The sequence below is a fragment of the Nicotiana tabacum genome, chromosome 13 (genome assembly GCF_000715075.1).
Source record: "Nicotiana tabacum cultivar K326 chromosome 13, ASM71507v2, whole genome shotgun sequence".
Taxonomy (NCBI): domain Eukaryota; kingdom Viridiplantae; phylum Streptophyta; class Magnoliopsida; order Solanales; family Solanaceae; genus Nicotiana; species Nicotiana tabacum.
In genome coordinates, this window is record NC_134092.1 from 16,435,144 (window position 1) to 16,452,954 (window position 17,811).

A 17,811-nucleotide genomic window follows, 5' to 3' on the forward strand; every position below is an offset into this window, starting at 1 on the left:
CAAAAAAGAAGGAAAAGGTAAAGAGATCATGCCATTTATTTTGGTTTTACATTGAGTTCAAGAATTTGACCCAGTGGACATCTTTCCATGATCTTCCTAGAACTGAATTAGATCTCCTACGTACTTGTCATGTAACTTTCTGTTCCCAAATATTGAACTGATTTCTTTTGCTTACATTCTAATTTTCTTTTCATCCATTTCCACCACTACCAACTTCACTTAACTGGACACTCAGTCCCTTGTGTATGACCCATCATCCTCTTGGTACTTCTATACCAATTTCCCTGTCCTCTTATGATTCTTACATTCAGACCTTGATCAACCAAAAAGGCAACATAATCAATGGGTGACCAAATATTAGCCCTTCTATTATCAAGCTCCATCCACAATGAGTTAAGAATCCGCCGACTCGTGACTTAGTATCTTCGACTGAGGTACCCACCTCTTTCTTAGTATATTCTCTCCTCGAACCCATTGGGCAGTCCAATATAATCCATGTCTCTCGAGTTCAATGGCTTCCTCAGAACCCCAAAAATGGTAATCCAGACAACTCCATCCCATTAGCCAACTCGCCGATTTCCCTCGGACCAATAGTCACTTCACTACCTAAGGCTACATAAACTACTGAGCCTTTGGTTTGCTTATCTAGCCATTCTTTAATGCATTGTCCAAAGTTTCATCGTTATCATCACTGCTATTTTGCAATAAAGTTGACATTAGCCCCACAGGAAGTATAGGCATGTGGTGAAGATCCTCCAGTAACTGTAGCCACTGGCCTTCGAACTCGTGACACTGACATATAATAATTAGGTCAACATCTTGGTATGATAAAGGTCTGACACGCCAGACACATTCTTTTGCACGGCCTCGATTATCCACTTAGCCTCGTGGCGATTAAAAGCCATCTTTGTTTGAAATGGTATCCATTTCCGTGGCACCATTAACTCCTCTGGTGTTGGTGGTGGATTAGTCGAACCAGTGAGCATCATGTACGTAGACCCAAAATAGCCAAAAACCAAGCATTGATACCCCTAGAAATCCCTAACCTAGTTGTAATTGGTGCTAACCAATACGGTGCAAAATCATGAATAACCCAATCAGGAGAAGTTTTCTTGGGATATTCAAGGGGGAGTTTTGGGAGGCGATCAATATTTTTTGGGATGGAAATGAAGTAGGTTTTGTGACCTTTTTTAGCTATTAATTTGGAGAACTCAAGATATGGTATAATATGCCCAAAAGCTAGCCAAGGAAACATGGCTATGTGAAACTTATCAACTCCATCAGTCATTGATTTCATAAGTTCAGTAGCCAAGGCTTAAAGAGTTTAGTATATGTATGTTTTTCTTTGCTTTGTTAATGACTAAATCACAAATATATAAAGAGCTTCGACGTATTTCTTAGGGGAATATTTAAATAAACCAGTACGACAAACATTATTTAACTGATCACGATAGTACGAGACACTAAATCTAATGACAATGTTTTTTTTTTAACTATCGATAAACTATGCTCAGTTATAAAATTTCAAAAGCATTACATTTCCCAAGTGAAAGCAATCCTCAGCAAAATTCAAGAACTATTTGAAATGAAAGGGAACTATAAATTTTGTCGCATTTCTTAACATAAAAAAGTAAACTTAAGTAACATCTAAAACCAGATCAATTGTCATTTACCATATAAGCCAAGTTAATGCTGAAGCAAAGGTAGTTGAAAAGCTACTTTCCACCACAACACCTATCTCAAGCATATCATAAAATTCCTTAGTTCTTCTCGGGTTGTTCCAATGGTGCATCTTCCAGGAACCTCATGCTTTACTACCTTTACTCAATGGTAAAATCATTCGATACGTAGCATCTCAACTATAAATGCCATAACTGAATCGGGTGATATCTCTTCCTCATCACTATCACAAGGCTTGAAAACTTCACACCATGGTCGCGCCGCATCGGTTGAAATTCTCCTTTTGTCCCCAATTTACATTCCAACTACACCCTCATCAATACACGGTATGGTTCCACCAACACCTATTCTAAAATTTAGGGTTCTGTTTCTTTTGTTTGTTTTGCCCTTATCCAGCTCCAAACTATATCGTACCTGAACCTTCTTTCCTGGGAGGGCTTTTTTCTGCTCCAACTCCTTTATTTCAAATCCATTGTTAAAGCACCAAGTTCGAGGAAAGGCACGGTTCAGGCTCTCTGAACCATCTTCAATTTCCTTAGAAGGCTTCCCTTCATTCTCCTCTAAATTATTCTTTTCTGCATCATCTGATGCATCGACCTTTGAACCATCACTGCTTTCTGCATTCCCACTCTTCTGTTGGTTCTTTTCTGCATCATCAACAACCTCTGAACCATCATTGCCCTCTCCATTCTTCACTACTTTGTCATCTTCACTATGATAAGTGGATTGCATGGTTGCAGAAATGGATGGCTCTGCACCTTGTCCAACAATGTACCAATCCTCTCTCTGTAGCAATCTCAAGAACAAAACCCTAAGAGAGAGTCGACGATGAGAGGTTGTAGGGTTTTGGCGTTACATTAGTTTTTGTTTTTGCTTTTTTAATGACAGTGATTGAAAGGAAATAAAAAAGTTTAATTTTGCAATTGTAGCTAGGCACGACCTTTATGAGGACGCAGTGATACACGTTAATCTATTACTTTCGAATTAGTAATAATAGTGTTCTATGAAAGGATCACAGGACGATTAATCTCCTATAGTTTAATATTTATTGCTATAATTAACTAACCGTGCTGTTAAGATATCAGACGTAACATATCATTTCTAAAGGATGTAACTATTATTATACATTGGTAGTAAATGACTTTGAAGGGTATCTTAACCGTTAAAACAGGTTATTTGGTAAATATTTCGTTTACAAAATTGGAATTAATTTTTGAGTCTTGGGAATAAAGAAATTCTTGGTAGGGAGCTAGTGTGTCCTCTCTCATTATGCGTTACGCAGCGTGAATCTAAATTAGTCCGTTTAGTGAGTTTTGAATACTAAATGATTAAAAGGAAATAAGCTGCCTTGTACAAAAGTTAAAACAACTTTCTTTATTATTAGTAGTAATATTTAACTGATGGAATGAGGTAACTCTAGCTAATATTACTCTCTGGCCACTTAAATGGACTAAAATCGTTTTTTGACATCTTTGTGCTCCTGAAAGATTCAAGCAAATTCACTCTTTCGAAAGATGTATATTGTAAAATGAATGGTACAGTAATATTTCTCTTTATAATGCAGAGTAGATATTCTTTTGGGGCATTTCTATTTTCAATTGAGACTTAAAAGAGTAATCTCTAACTTTTATTAATCATCATTTTACTTTCAAGGTCCCATCTTTTTAATTCATATTTCCTTAATTATCTAATTTTTATCCTAAAAAGGGAGAATAGAATTCATAGACTAGAGTTGTATATTACTAGTCTAACGGTACACTGCATGATCAGTGGCTTTCGTAATGGCATTTGGTAGTTTCGAAGTTGTGATCTATTAGTGGAAAAGAAAGCAATTAGAGTTACTGATATAATTTTTCTGTAAGATATTTTTCTCCTAAGCATTATATTTAAAAGTGGAGAAAGGCATGAAAAGACGTTGGTTCGTTTATTCTAAAGACTTGGACAGGGTATTTCGTTTTTGTTATAAATTGTTTAATACTGCTTCTAATACTATGTAATAGTAAATTAGCTAATGAAGGTAATAGAGCTTGGAGAAATTTTAGTATTAAACCTAGATCTCATGAAACAACCAACGAGGATTTTATTATATGAGTGCAAATATTGATTTAGAAATGAGATTACATAAAGATACAACAACTGACAAGAATTTCATGAACAGATTAGTATCGATAAAGAGCGCTAAAATAAAGTGCTAAATAAAGAATTTTTGCCGTGATAAAGCTATTGGAAAATTTACTTTGGCGTTAAAGGAAAAAGGAAACGTAAACAATCTATTCAGTGGCGGCTTGAGGCCATAAATCATGTATTAGGAAATGTTTAACACATTTTCGGTAGCTCAGTAGGTCACATTTTCAAGGCACTTTAACTTGTGGAGCAATAATCCTATGATTTCCCCCTTTTTGTGTTTAATCTTTGTAATCTGAATTAAATTAACCTAAAGTCGATCGAAAATGCAATAATTCTATGATTTCCCCCTTTTTGTGTTTAATCTTTGTAATCTGAATTAAATTAACCTAAAGTCGATCGAAAATGCTCATATTTTATACAGAAAAGGGCCAAAAATGCCCCTAAGATATTGAAAATGGCTCAATTTTGCCATCCTTCTACCTATTGGGCCATAAATGTCCTTAACGTTAGTTTTTGTGCTTAAACTTACCCCTATATCTAGCAGGGTCAACAATACCCCTAACGTATTGAAAATGGTTCAGAAATACCATCCGTTAACCTTTTGGTCCGCAAATGTCCCTAACGATTTTTTTGGGCTCAAACTTACCCCTATATATAACAGAACTAACCTGGTCAATTTTTGACTTTAACTTTGCCATGTAGCATTTTCTTAATCCGCCACGTGTATTATTTATATTAAATAAACCCATATGTATCTTTTAAAATACCCAACGACCCTGACCCGCTCCTATATATTTGGACGGTCAGCTAAAAATAATTACATTCGCTAGTTAAATATACAAAAAATATAAATTGATTATATATAAAAATATGTATATTATACATTAATATTTTAATATATATTTTACATGAAATTATTTTTAGGAGAAATTATACGGTGTAGTTTTCCCTTCAAATTTTGCAAATCTTAACAAGTTTAACAAACATAAATTTTAATTTTCAAACAAAAAAATGATAATGTTCTATTTATATGATTCTAAAAGAGAAGCAAAGAAACAGATGTAAAGAAAATTATTTAAAACCTTCAATTATATACATATCCAACTCTTAGCACATTAATGGACTTCACATGATCTTTTCAATGGGAACTAATAGTGTTTTAATATATAACGATAGAGCTAAAATATTAAAAAAAAATATCGTTCCATTGTCATATTTGCTTAATAAATTCGAGTTATAGATCATAATTAATAGAAAAAACTACACCATATAATTTCTCTTAAAAATAATATCGTGTAAAATATATATTAAAATATTAATGTATAATATACATATTTTTATATATAATCAATGTATATTTTTTATATATTTAACTAGCAACTGTAATTATTTTTAGCCGACCGTCCAAATATATAGGAGCGAATCAGGATCGTTGAAAATTTTAAAAGATACAAGTGGGTTTATTTAATATAAATAATACACGTGGCAGATTAAGAAAATGCCACATGGCGAAGTTAAAGTCAAAAAATTGATCAGGTTAGTTCTGTTAGATAGAAGGGTAAGTTTGAGCCCAAAAACAAACGTTAGGGGCAATTGCGGACCAAAAGGTTAACGGAGGGTATTTTTGAGCCATTTTCAATACGTTAGGGGTATTATTGGCCCTTCTATTAGATGTAGGGGTAAGTTTGAAGCCAAAAACTAACGCTAACGGTATTTATGGCCCAATAGGTGGAAAGAGAGCAAAATTGAACCATTTTCAATACCTTAGGGGTATTTTTGGCCATTTTCTGTATAAAATATGAGCATTTTCGATCGTCTCTAGGTTAATTTAATTCTGATTACAAAATTTTTGGTTCATATACAAACAAAACAATCAATGAATAGAGATAAGTTTGAATTTTCTCTTAACTCAAATGATTAAAAAACTAGAAGCAAAAGTAAGGGAAAAATATACCAACAGAAAGGAAAGCGCGTTTATGAATTGCAGATAAATTGATGAATATTTTAAGCTCTAGCGAGAATTAAGGACTTTTTCTATACTTGTAGGAACAGTTCTTTCTAAAATTCATATTCAACCGCTTCTCCCTTTAATGAGCCTATACGGAAAGAATTTATGAAAATAGCGCGTACTGGCCAGTTTTTAAATTGGTAATTGAAAAATAGCCATTATTTGTAAAGTCAATTAAAAATAATCACTATTTTGCTGAAACACGAAAAGTTCTAGCACAATATACTAGATTATAGAGCTCCTGCATATAAATTTCCAGCATATTATGTTGAAACTCCAACACACTTAGTTCCAACACAATATGCTAGATTACGGAGCTCCTGTGGATAAACTTCCAACATATTATGTTAAAACTCCAGCACATTATGCCGGAATCTCATATGTAAAAAATTCGAACTCCAACATATTATGTTGGAATTTTTTCGGAGTTTTAAGGGTATTTTTGTTAAGATTTATCTTTACATAAAAACGTGACAAAATTTCGATTACTTTTTAAACTGTGACTAATTTTTATTACCAGTTATAAATCTGACTATTTCTGATATTTCTCAAGAATTTAGAGTAATCGGGCGCGTGATACTGAAATCTAGATGGTTATACAAAAAAAAAAGAAGGTGTTATCTCTTTTTATCTAATCTTGAGTAACTAACGTTCCTTTTCAATTGATATAAAGCATCCTAGACTCTCTACTTGTATAATATCTTTCCTCAAGAAATATAAAAGTAATGTGAAAGGAAAAACATACCATACTAGTAATCTACAATTTATATATGCTTACAAAATATTTTCAAGGTAATAATAATTACTGTTCAGAAAACCATCCTTGCCAGAAATAATCAATTAGAAAGAATAGAATCAATACAGAATCTGAATGTTCCTATAACCCACAGCTCCTAATCATGTATACATCAGCTTGAAAAAATTTATAAGAAAAAAAAAGAATATAAACATATTGCAGTAAACTTGTAATTAATCCTCCTAATTATGTAGTATAATATTCACTTGAAATCAATTTTTTGGTGGAGGGCCTTCCAAACGAATGTAGTCATAGTGATGTCCATAGAAAGGATTACCACTTTTTATTTGCTTCAAATATATTATATTTTCTCCCTTTTGTAGTTCATACCCTTGAATTTGGAAACTGAAGAGCCTATATAGTCCATGTATTCCATGTCTAGCTATTGCATTACTCCTTCCAATTGCTGGAATTTCAAAATGAGGCCTTGGTTTAGATGGGTCATTGATCCTCCCCTAAAATTGCAAAAATTGACCAAAATATGTTATTATCCAAAATACCTTTAAGGGTAAAAAGTAACGTTGACTCAAAAGAAAGCGAAAGTTACATAGTTGGCCATTCAGTCAAAAAGTAGATACTTGATGTTCTCGGCTTCTGGATTTTAGTAAAAACGGATTATCGGATAAATTATTTATACATAATTATTGAATTTCTTAACACGAATATAAGATTTTGGCTAAAACTATTGAATTTCGCAGAATTCGTAGTAAGAACTCTAGCTCCACTTCTCTCTCTTATTTTTTTCTTTGTTTATCTAGAATTTTGGTAAATGGAGAAATTGTTAATGAGAAATTTAATCTGGATTATAACTTATGTACCTGCAAATGTGAATAGGTTGCAGAAGCCAATGCGATACGTAGTGTATAAGTTCCCTTTGGATCAACACTTGGAAGTCCAAATAAAATTTGCCATGTTGTTGGTATATAATTCTTGCTTCTAGTTCTCCTGCATTAATGCAATATAAAAGTTCAAAAACTTAAAAAAAATAACAAATATAATTACTTGAATAAATTAAAATTGGAGGAAAATACGAATTAGTCACCTGGTTACATGAGCAAAGAACCAATCTTTTTGATAATCACTAACACCAACTTTATATACCAAATCTTTATTTGGATATAAATCAGTGTAACGATCCCACAAACCATATTGTCTAAATCTGTTGACAATAAATAATCAAATTTAGTTTTTGAAGTATGAAACTATATATGTAAAAAAGAAGCAAATTTAGGGTAAAAGGGAGACTGACTTTTGTGTTATATTATTATTATTGAATAACTGGTTATATTATTGTTGAACAACTGGTTTCTGAGACCAGGCAATGGATCAGGCACAAAGAATTCTGCACCAGTTCGATCAGGAATGCCTATTTCCCATAGAGTTGGACCATTTCTTGGAGGATAAAAAACTAGGTGACCTAAGTTAATATCACTTCCTGTAAAAATATTGGTGTCTGTATCAGTTTAATTTCTATGCACTGATTGTACAAAACAACATGTACATACACGGTCTACTCATAACATAATCATGGATAAATAGCTATAATAAATATTAGTTGGTAATGTGATAAAAATAGTAATTAATTAACTTGATATGACAAGTTAGACTATACGGATCGGATAATGTAAAATCTTTGTAATAACAGTGTATATAGGTTAAATTTTGGCCCATTAAAAAGACACTATTCTTTCTTTTGACATCTCGCTCGATGGTCATTTCACTAATTGGAACAATGAGGGTAAATTTGAAAAAGTAGAAAATGGATTTTTATTTTTTTAAAATGTTAAATACTTTGAAACAAATTCAGTTTGTCAAAATAACTACGAATATTCAGGATAGGAGAAGTAATTTAAGATAGAGAAGGAAAAAAAGGAAATTAAAGAAGAAAATGACCTTGTTTGACATTTATATCATAGTTGTACTTGTAATCTCCAATAATTCCAGGGACCCAAGAATACAAGCTATAAGTTCCAGATCTAACACCAGTGATCTTGAATTGTCCAGTCTTGTCTGTTTGAGTCCAAAATTGATAACCCTGAGCAGTAAAAAGAAATTTTTTATCTTACATACACTTACAATATAAATATTATTTATGTATTTTTCTATATCGTAGGGTCGTGGCAGATTATCTGCCTTATGTTATGGCTTTGTAAAAATTGAACATGGCTTACTTTGGTCTCATATTGCCATGATCCAACATGTCCAGGAAGAGCTAATCCAATATATGCAGATTTTGCATAGAAAGGATCTTTGTTTATGTACCTAAACAAGATTAACTGTCAAAACCCTTTTGATATTTTTCTCATAATACTTTACAACTGCTACTGAAAATAAATCCCTACTCCTTGTGAAACAATAGAAACATAGGAATTAATTAATTAAATTAGTACCTGTCTCGTACGAATAATTGACCTCTAACTATACCCCGTTCATTAGCATGGGGATAGTCAAGAGATTCTGGGAAATCATATGGCCATTTTGCAGTTTCTTCCTGCATCTGTAGAGTAATAAAATTCACGAATTAGCATTTTCGTCGTTGCTTTTATTTAACAGGTTAAAATACACTGATTATAAAAAAATCTTTATACTGTCGCTATGGATAGTTAATTTCTTTCTAAATTAGAGAATAAGTTAGACCTCTCTATAACAATCATTCTTTAAATTGCACTAGGCAAGCCCCATGCAAAGAGCTCAACCAAGAAAGCATGCGGGGGGTTTCAAACCTGCGACCTCCTATTGGGGGATCTCCTGCTCAACCAACTCGGTCACCCTTGCAGGTTTAGTTGCTTTTGTTTAACATGTTAAAATACACTGAATATAAAATATATATATTTATATATGGTTAAATTATTTCTAAATTGGAGTATACTAGTTTCATGTGATACTGTTTAATTATAAGAGAATGAATTTACCTGTCTTTTAGCATCTTCCCAAAGTGTACGGTGGTTGTCACCAGAGTCCGAGTTAAGATAGAAGAAAACAGGGCCAAAAACCTTTTTCCATGCCTCTCCTTTTTTAAGTGTAACTCCCAACTCTGGCCCTGCATAATGCCCGCTGAAAAATACCTGTATCAGAGATATGGTGGGATAGTTAGAATCTCTCCGCTCTTAATTAAAGGTTTTTATTTCGAGTTCAGAAATAAAGATTCACTCGATATATAGGGAGGGCTTTATCGCCCTTAATGGATTTATCCTACGCAAATTTAATTTAGTAGATTTAGTAAATTTTGAATATCGAATGCTTCAAAAAAGTATATCGTAGAAATTCCTGTTAAGGAGCACTTACTGCTAAGGACGTAGGACCAGCATGAGAAGTAAGATCTTGCTTCATTGGTCCGCCGTTACAGTATTCATTACTAGATGTGATCACCCAAAACCCTACGTGTGGTGTATTACAAACCCATCCATGTACTTTGATATCCTTATTTTCGAACGAATATTGGTATTTGTCATCCACCTAATGGTAAAACGGAGATGGTAATTAAACAAAATGAGTTCGAGTTTAATTTATGTATACTGATAGTGTAAAGATATTTATAGATTTAGTTGAATATATTAAGTTTCTTACCTCCCCCTTAAGTTTAGGATTTGATGGATGTGTTAGTAAAACAGCTTCTTTGTAGTCGAGGACTTGGCCAGCAGAGCGATCTTCATCTGTTGGCATCATCCTTTGCATATCATCTGATATGGCCATATAGTGAAACCTAATTATTGGAAATTCAACAAAAACAAATTCCAACTTGTGATCAGTTTAATTAACAATAATTGTAATTACAACTCAATTATATAATAATCTCAGTTTAATTAGCTTATATACACAGTGTATGTACTATGAGCAAATATAAATTAGAAAGTTTTACAAAAATAGCCAGTTAGATTCACTTTTTATTTATTCTAACCGATATACATAGATTATACACTGATTATACATAATTATACATATATTATGCATGGATTATACTATATCCGTCAGCTATTTTCAATATAAGAGATGGGTGGGCGACTTAATTCTTCTATAAAAATTAAAAGGGTAGCCCGATGCATGAAACATCCCGCGTTCACGCGTGGTCCGGGGAAGGGTCGCACTCCAAGGGGTGTGACGTAGGCAACCTACTCTGATGCAAATATTATTGGCAAATTCCACGGCTCGAACCCGTGACCTATAGGTCACATAGAGACAATTTTACCGTTGCTCCAATTCACCCCTCTAATTCTTCTATAAAAATTAAATCACATAATGAGAAGTATAAATAATTGGAATCTTACAAAGCCCTTCTGAGCTTGATGGCAATCCTTGCTTCCTCAATAATTAGACTGGGCCAGCCCTTCAAGTGTTCAAATATCCCATATGAATAAAATCCAGAACTCCCACGCAACATCACAAACCTGCAAAGTTTAGTTTATCTTTATTCTTTTGTATTTATACAAAATAAACCTTTTTATTACTACCACTTTAACTTGATAATTAAGGTACAAGCTTACCTTTTGTCGATGTTTAGAGGAAGATCATGGGCAGAACTGTTAATGGAGGGATTCCATGTTTTTGTGAAAGAAACTTCGACTTTGTTTTCGTTTTGTGCAATAACCCTGAAATTTGTCGCTAAAAGCCTGCAAATATTTATATTAATTGGCATTTCAAAAATATAATGTATATATTTTCATCTCTATGTTTTCTTTTTTTCCAAACCCCAGTGTCCAGTACCTGCATTGAGGACCGAACTACATTTGGATTCGCGTCGAAAAGTCCCACATTCGAGGTATAAGTCTTTCCTTAACAAAGGTGACTTCATACTCAGAGCTTGAACTCGAGATCTCTAATTAAGAATGAATAAGTATTTACTACTCTACCACAACCTTTGCTAAACACCTTACAAGCAAATAATATTAATATCATAAATTAGAAAAGAAGTAATTAACTTACATATCAAAAGTGTGACCCTTGTCTTCAGGACGTTGCCACACGGTATCCCAATATCTACATTATTTATAAATTGAGAAAGTTATGCATTTCCAAACCTTAATTAACTATAGAGATAATAAGAGATCGAAATTTATTTTTCAAAATTATAGCTTACCCTCTATTTGTATCTTTAAAGTCGTGCTCTAGGACATTATCAATACCATTGTAACGCACCCCAGCAATGGCTCCAGTTGGATTAGTTAGGGTAACTTGGACAATGCCATTATCCATCACTACCTGATAATTTTCCAGACTTTTAGCTCGATAATTATATGGTAGGGATCGATGCCAAACCTCTGCCACCACAAGGCGGTTTTAATAATAAAATAAAAAAAGCTCAACAATCAAATAAAACAGATATCCATAGACCTTTACATATTTTATTAATTCAAGAATTTAATTAAAATACCTAGAGAATAATTATTTTTTGAATATTATTATGTCAATTAAAAGATAGCTATAAGTAACCATTCGAAATAAGTATAATTAGTAACATGAAAATTTACTAAGACAGATTATCTACTATAAGGGATATTTTAATGTATACTAACAACAAGAGAAAAAAAATAAACACTACTAGAGTTTCTTCTGTCCTTCACAACCTATAATAGTATTGTACATTTATGTGACAATATTTCTTTTCTAGTCAGTTACAAAAAGAATGACAACTTTTTAATTGATAATTTAACTTTAACCTGTAAACTTTATCATTAATAAGATAATTTATGGCCACACAAAATATTATGACTTGGTTTAGATCACAAGTTTCAATTTTTTTTTTCTTTCTTCTTAAAATGGAACGAGGGTGTAGTTAAAACGGATAAAGGTCAATCGCACAATATTTTTAACTATATGGTTGATTTATTGATGTGTAAAGGTTTCAAGTTCTTTTTTTGTTTTGTGGAAAGTCTCAGACAGTTTATTTGACACATAAAAAAGTTTCTTTTCCTTTTTAAAGTATATTTGACAAACTTATTAGGCACTGACCATTCGAGAAAATTAGCGATAGTGGTGGCTTACATAATTACGTGAGATAAGCAGTTTGACAGGAGGAGTAGTTGATATCAACTTTTGACTAATCCTCAGTGGAGCTTGCCTGCAATTAGGATTTAACAGAGAAAAAAACATGAAAATTTGAGTTTTAAAATAAAGTCAGCTTAATTAGCTGGGTTAGTTTTGGCTACAACTAATAAATAACTAAACCATCATAAATCCTTTGAATTTCTATAACCAAACCTGAGATGTTGTATTTCTATATATTTTTCATACACTTCAAAACTAAACCATTATTTAATTTCTTGAAACAAAATAGAATTTAATAAGATAACAAGTCAACCTCTGCAAAGAAAAGCTCAACGTTACCACGGATTTATAATTCCTTTGTACTGAGTGTACAACTGAAATAATATGTTTTCCGTTGTTGTCTGTCTTAATTTTCAGGTTACTATATATAATTAACTTTTAGTTGACCATCAAAAATCTTTTATTGTCAGCGAATAGAAGTTAAACTTACATTACCACAGGTTTCATTTTAGTGTAAATCGAATTCAGATAATACTACAAATCTATAATAGAATAATTTAGAAGAATTAATCTAAATAGTATGTATAATCAAAGTATATATGCAGTGGTGAACTCAAGATTTTTTAAGGATGGGTTCACCACTAGTTTGATAGTATAAAAAAATAAAATAAATGAGCTCTATAAGGATTGATCCCTGGTCCCTGTGGAAAAATTTCAATTACATAACCAGTGAACCAACCCAACAAATCAAACCATGTGTTCACAAAGGTAGTATTTAGACAAATTATATGAATTATACACATAATATACATAATTTTTGTCGAAGATCACGGGTTCACGTGAACCCTTTCAGTACACTGTAAATCCGCCCATGTATATATGTATATAATCATATATAATCTTCATACCGGTTAGAAAAAGTAAACAATGAAAGTTGTGAAATTGCGCTAATTTTCCTTACATTCATAATAAAACTAAGAATGGAGAGGTAGAATGTGAAAAGAAAGGGAAAACAGAATCAATTTTAGGACCATAACTGACGACTTTCGTGCTAGAAAGTAGTAAATGAATGTAACTTTTTTCAATTGCTAATGACTTTATAGGATGGAAGTATCATCTAGTGAAAGTAAAGAAGAAATAAACAAATAAAGTTAAATTCTTCGTGGAGATCAATTGTCTTGTTTGATGGCTGATTTACTAAAAGGATGACACAAGTTGGAAATGCATGAGTTTCTCCTTTCCTTATAGATTAAATTAGAACACTAACATTTTTAGATTTTTTTTTTTACAACTTTCAGTTAGTTTATCTGTTGTAACAGGTCACTTATTACCATAATCTACGTACATTAAATGATGCATACTGCAGAGAATTGCCTGTAATAGGCTTTTAAATGATCTAATAGTTCAAATGAATTTAGGCCATCAATGTATAAAATTTAAACTCTTTCCTTTTTTCTTTTTTCTGAATGGATATGATGAACATGTTCATACATTTATTTAACAACAACAATAATAATAACGTCTCAATCCCACACAAGCATGTAGTTGACTATCTAAATCCTCACTGACTATATTTTTTCAGTTAAATTCATCTCAAATTGTCATTATACGATATAAAGATCATAGCTTATATTGGTAAAAATTTAAAAGAACAAGTCATCAGGAATACCTAAAATGGTCCGTCGTTGAACCACAAACAAGCAAGAAAAGCTGGAAAACAATAGCACAAAACAATGAAACCAGACGCCATTGCCTCTTCCAACCTATCATATTCTTGTTTTAACTCTGCAACAGAAGTACATAACTAACATCAACATTAACGAAAAGCTATCATAAATTTACTCCCTCCGTTTCAATTCATATGGCTAAATTGATTGAGTTTAAGGAAAAAAGAACAAAAGATTTTGAACTCATGCTCTTATACATGACATGAGGTTTTTATGGCTATAAAGTAAACTATTTTTAAATATACAAAAATGTTATTTTTTTAAATGAGATAATAAAGAAATAGGGCCAAATAAACTGGATCAAAGAGTATTAGAAACCATGCAAGAAAAAACTATGATGGCAAGGGATAAGAAAAAAAAGTAGGGGAAAAAAATTGCATGCTTACCCTAATTAGGCGAAGTGAAAAATATTAGCTGATATAAAATGAAGCAGAGAATAGTTATGGAAATGAAGTCGTTTACTTTCTTTAGATATATATAGGGTTCGAAGGTTATATAGGTTTAGATTGTCTGATGTAATAGTGAAGTTAGTAAGACAAAGCCCAGCTGAACACGATACCAAAGTGGTATATTTATTATAGGTAGTATATAACCAATATTTTCAAGTTTATGAATTTAGAATTCTACTATTTTTAAATTATTGAATTTTAAATTAATATTATATTTATATTCATTTTTTTAATAAAAATATAATATTTAAACTAAAGTTATATATTGAGTTTGTCCCTATACTTAGCTCCACCCTTGATAGTAAAAATGCATAATATAATAGAAGGTTGACTTTTAGTTGTATTAGGTATTTAGGTAGTTAGTGTTGACCAATGAGCTTTTTTATCTGGCAAAAGCGCATGCAGACACATAATAGGGTTTAAATTTCTTTCTATACACGGCAGTTGCTAGAAAATTTTATAAATATAGCCAAAAAAAAACCAGAATTGGTATACCCTGTGCATTCCATGATATCCTTTTTCACTTTTGGAAAGTTCTAAAGTATTTGACATACCTTTATAATTTTCACAACTTCAAGTACTCAAATTAATTGAACTATTTAAACTTTGAATTTTGATGTAATATTTTCTATTTAGTAAATTTTTATGTAAAGTGATTTTTGTGGCTTCTGGATGTAAATAGTTCAGCCGGGAACTAAAAGTGATCTTTGCCCCATTTTCAATCCTTCATCACTTTAATATGTATTCCTCTATTGATTAACATTCACATCCATTCAAATGCTATTATATAAAATAAAACTGCAAGAGTATTTTCCTTTCTTCCCATTTTTTCAAGGCTATCAACAATGGTTCCATATTAATTAATCCCATTTTAGGACTAGTTTTTGTATTTATTTCATGGGAACTTTGGTTTTTCCCTTTTTATTTATTTACCCCGCTTTTAATTTAAAATATCCAATTATCAATTGGAGGGCCTGAGGGCAGTTGCACAATTTGGTCAAGTGAAGTCGTTAGTGGGTTTGTCAAAGTCTGTTTTGGTGGTTGGCCCAAACTTTAATTTGGTAAACATTCTAGTCATTAAGATGAGATTATACCCTACCTACAAATTCTACAAAATATACATTTATGGCGAGGAATTTGGAGAACTAACTTGTTTGAATTCAATTTTAATAGTTGTACTTTAAACAAAGAATTATAGGGAAGCCAACAATATTGTACATCATATAATTTCTTTCCTTTAATTAATTTATCTTGTTTAGTTACCTCAAATAGTGCTAATGATATCTTTTAAATTAATTTTGTCCCAAGTGGCACAAATATGGACTCGTTAGGCACCATATGTTCAAATAATTTTCTTTTCCTACCTATTTTCCAAGCATTGAAAAGATGTCTTTCTGATTTAGCATTAGATAGCCGGTCAAATTTACTATATTTACTTTTTCTAATTGGTATATTTGTATATATTTACACATATATTATAGAAAAATTATATATCCGCCAACTATATTTAGTTTAAGCAGTTGCGAGCAATTCTTTCGTTTAATTCTTCTTAATTAATTTGTCCGGTAAACTAGATATAAAAAATATTATGCGAAACTAATAAAAAAAAGGTTGTTTGTTTGGATGAATTTCATGGTTCTTTAATTTAAGCTTATGTTTGGCCATAGATTTTGGCAACTTCTTATCGAATATTTTTTTTAAAAATATTATTTGTTCATGAAATATGACCAGTTTTTCAAAAAATTCTGAATTTTGTTTCTCAAGTTCGCAAAATCTGGTTTATGGTAGTTTTTGGATGAAATTTTTCAAAACTTCAACTTTTTCTCAAATAAAATGCATGCCCAACACACTTTCAACTAGGGGTGTGCATAATTTGGTAAATACCGAATTACCATACCGAAATCGAAAATTTTGGTATCTGGTATTCGACATTTTGGTATTTCGTTTAAGTTTTTAAAATTTTTTGGTATTAGGTATGGTATTTGATCATTAAAAAAATAATACCGAAATACCGATAGCGTACCGTAATATATAATACGTTACACAATACACATATTATTAACTATAACATACAAAGTTACATAATACTTTTCTTTGGGGCCTATGTACTTCTTTAGGAAAATTGAGGAACAATGTAGGCTGTAGATTTTGACTCTTATTCTCTAGGATGCCAAGCAGCTTAAAGTAATACTTTTACAATTTTGGAATATTTCTTCTCGTGTATTGAATTGCATCTGTTGGATTAGTTCATGTTGTATTCTTTAAGTTCGGGAATTAGCTCTAAGCAAGCAATAAGACATTTTCAATGATTAAATTTATTCATTTATGTACTTTTTTTCTCTCGATGGGTTGATATTTGCTGGTTTTGAACAATTTTTTTTTATGTAGAACATTTTTATTTTTATATTTGTGAGCACTTTAATTAAGAATATTACAGTTTATGACTCTATACACTAGTTAATATTGAAGTCGAACAAACCGAAGTTACCGTACCGAATAAACCGAAACCGAAAGGAGAAAAACCGAACCATACCGAATTTAATTAGGTACGGTATTTTGTATAGCATTTTAGGAAACCGAATACCGAAAATACCGAACCGAAATATCTAAATACCATACCGTACCGACCGACGAACATCCCTACTTTTAACTTTCAAAAATTATTTTCAACACAACTTCAATTTTTTTTTTTCAAGTTTAACCAAATTTATGTTAAATCTCTATGATCAGCGGTAATCATGAAGACTTGTCAAAAGTTTAGAAAACATTATTTGGGGTCAAATCCAAATAGTGTTATTTAATTGGTCGTTTTGCCATGTCATCGCGTGTGAACTATACGCTCATTAGTTTGTAGATTCTATGAGCAAAACGTGTCTAAGTGACACACTTTGAATAGAGTTGCAGTATAAAACAAGCTTAGCTCAGGTGGCTCGATGGAATATTTGGAAAGGTTTAGAGGGCCGTCTATGAACTATGAAGATTCACGGAGGTAAATGGTACTCCCTTCTTACGCTAAGAAAATACTAGTAATTAGGACGGGTT

General features: G+C 31.8%; 1 protein-coding gene and 1 pseudogene across 1 annotated transcript; both read right to left on the reverse strand.

Moving 5' to 3' along the window:
* Positions 1-57: 57 nt before the first annotated feature.
* LOC142167998 (putative UDP-rhamnose:rhamnosyltransferase 1) lies at positions 58-2,412 on the reverse strand (annotated as a pseudogene).
* A 4,216-nt stretch (positions 2,413-6,628) lies between these two features.
* On the reverse strand, positions 6,629-14,791 carry LOC107760147 (putative rhamnogalacturonate lyase C). The gene is made up of 17 exons (XM_075229073.1): positions 14,707-14,791; positions 14,263-14,378; positions 12,591-12,666; positions 11,686-11,807; positions 11,532-11,585; positions 11,093-11,218; positions 10,877-10,996; positions 10,179-10,314; positions 9,897-10,067; positions 9,524-9,676; positions 9,002-9,108; positions 8,783-8,873; positions 8,505-8,646; positions 7,899-8,046; positions 7,654-7,779; positions 7,430-7,556; positions 6,629-7,066 (listed from the first exon to the last, which is right to left on the reverse strand). The coding sequence occupies exons 2-17, from the start codon at positions 14,361-14,363 to the stop codon at positions 6,824-6,826; spliced, it is 2,043 nt and encodes a 680-aa protein (XP_075085174.1). The 5' UTR covers positions 14,364-14,378; positions 14,707-14,791; the 3' UTR covers positions 6,629-6,823.
* Between the last annotated feature and the right edge of the window lie 3,020 nt (positions 14,792-17,811).

Bases quoted from the DNA above. Each gene is read 5' to 3' on its own strand.
- LOC107760147 (XM_075229073.1), bottom strand. From the start codon at position 14,363: ATGATAGGTTGGAAGAGGCAATGGCGTCTGGTTTCATTGTTTTGTGCT. The intron at 11,219-11,531 runs GTAAGTTAATTA...AAATATTTGCAG, and splicing joins AAGGGTCACACTTTTGATAT to GCTTTTAGCGACAAATTTCA. The intron at 8,647-8,782 runs GTAAGCCATGTT...TTTACTGCTCAG, and splicing joins CATGGCAATATGAGACCAAA to GGTTATCAATTTTGGACTCA.